Raw genomic sequence first — 1,726 nt, forward strand, 5'->3', positions numbered from 1 at the left:
GCCCAGCGTGGTGGCATGCACATGTAGCTCCAGCTACTCGGGAGGCTGAGGCAGGAGGATTAATTGAACCCAGGAGTTTGAGGGTGTGGTGAGCTATGCTGACGCCATTGCACTCTGGCCCGAGCAACAGAGCAAGACCCTGCCTCAAAAACAAACAAACAAAAAATAACTGGAAGGTTATGTGAGTCACCTATTTTATCAATATTAACAAAAACTAAATTTAGAATTCTAATGCCTGGATTATGGCTTTTCTAGACTTAAAAGACATTTCTCAGCTGGGCAAGGTAGCTCACACCTTGAGAAGCTGAGGTAGGAGGATCACTTGAGGCTAGGAGTTTGACACCAGCCTGGGCAACATAGCAAGATCTTCTCTACAAAAAATAGAAAAATTAGCCTGGTGTGGTGGTATGCACCTGTAGTCCCAGCTACTTGGGAGGCTGAGGCAGGAGGATTGCTTGAGTCCCAGAATTTGAGGTTGCAGTGAGCTGTGACGATGCCATTGTACTCTAGCCCAGGCAACAGAGTGAGATCCTATCACGAAACAAAAACAAACCAAAAAACCCCAAAAAACAAAAAACTCTATTTCTCAAAGCACTCCCATATCACCTTTTCCAGGTTTGGTTGCTTCCTTCCTTTGATTCTCATCTCAACACAGAGGTCTTTACTCTTTTATTCATTATGTAGAAAGATGCTGCTCTTTACATGAGAGAATAGGAACCCTATTCCCTAATGCAAGAAAGTATAAATGAATGTTGGAGAGGAAAAGAAAAGGCGGAAGGAAAAGAATTAGGTGGAATATCCACTTAGGTTCAGAGGATCCAGGGACAGAGGAGTGTCTTCCTTGCCATCTAAGTGATGCCCATTTCATTTTCCTCAGGTGGTAGGAAGGTTCCCATTTAGAAGCCCCAATTTCCTTTCTTCATGCTCATAAGACTGAAAACAGGTATTTCCTATTGAAAGGAGGGACAATCTGGGAGATGGGCAATGGGGGAGAGAGAAACTGAAGGGGAGCAGCGGGCATCAAAGAAGACAGCAGGGGGCAATGAACATCTCCGGCTAAGGAAGTAGCAAGCTAGTGGAGTACAGCAAAACACAAGAGGATTGAAAAAAACCTTAGGGTACCTGACAATTTGTCTAGGGTCCTGATGGCTAGAGCCCGATGCTAAAAGGGCTTTGGGCTACCAATTTGCCAGTGAAGTTGGACTGATGTCTTAATTTCAGCAAACTATAATTTTAAAGATTTACAGACATGGATATGGCCTATAGTAGTTTATTTTTACTTCTTATCTTGCTCATAGTCAGAAAATACTCTATCTAAATACATTTTTCTATAACATCTTTGGCCGTGGCAAACAATATCTGACCCAGCCCTAGTTTCTTCTTATAACAGAACCAAATACATGACATTTAAAAAAAAAATGTGGCATTTTATTTCCATTGTAAGACTATGTAATATCCAACAAATTTTAAAAACGTATAGTTTCTTACTTTTACAATACAGAATTTTTCCCAAAGCTCTGAAGAGAAACAGAGAAACATCTTTGCCACCAATAGCTTGGACTTCTTGATGTTCAAAAACCCTGTCAGGTTTTTTACTCCGTTTTGATTTTGACAGCGCAGCCTCTGATTTTAATGATACTCCTTTTTTCCTTGGCCAAAAATTGTTCTCTCCTAAATAATATACACCCAAGTGATAATATTTAAAATTAAAATACAAAAATTAAAA

The 1,726-nt window shown here is 40.4% G+C and overlaps 1 protein-coding gene across 1 annotated transcript in view; it reads right to left on the reverse strand.

Moving 5' to 3' along the window:
• Positions 1-1,726, reverse strand: part of RAD17 (RAD17 homolog (S. pombe)) — a 50,152-nt gene that overhangs the window by 23,841 nt on the left and 24,585 nt on the right. Inside the window, exon 5 of the mRNA XM_012664495.1 lies at positions 1,489-1,671. Coding sequence (XP_012519949.1) covers positions 1,489-1,671 — 183 coding nt within the window. The remainder of the gene's footprint in view (positions 1-1,488; positions 1,672-1,726) is intronic.

The sequence above is a fragment of the Propithecus coquereli genome, unplaced genomic scaffold (assembly GCF_000956105.1).
Source record: "Propithecus coquereli isolate 6110/MARCELLA unplaced genomic scaffold, Pcoq_1.0 Scaffold9, whole genome shotgun sequence".
In the NCBI taxonomy this organism is placed as follows: Eukaryota; Metazoa; Chordata; class Mammalia; order Primates; family Indriidae; genus Propithecus; species Propithecus coquereli.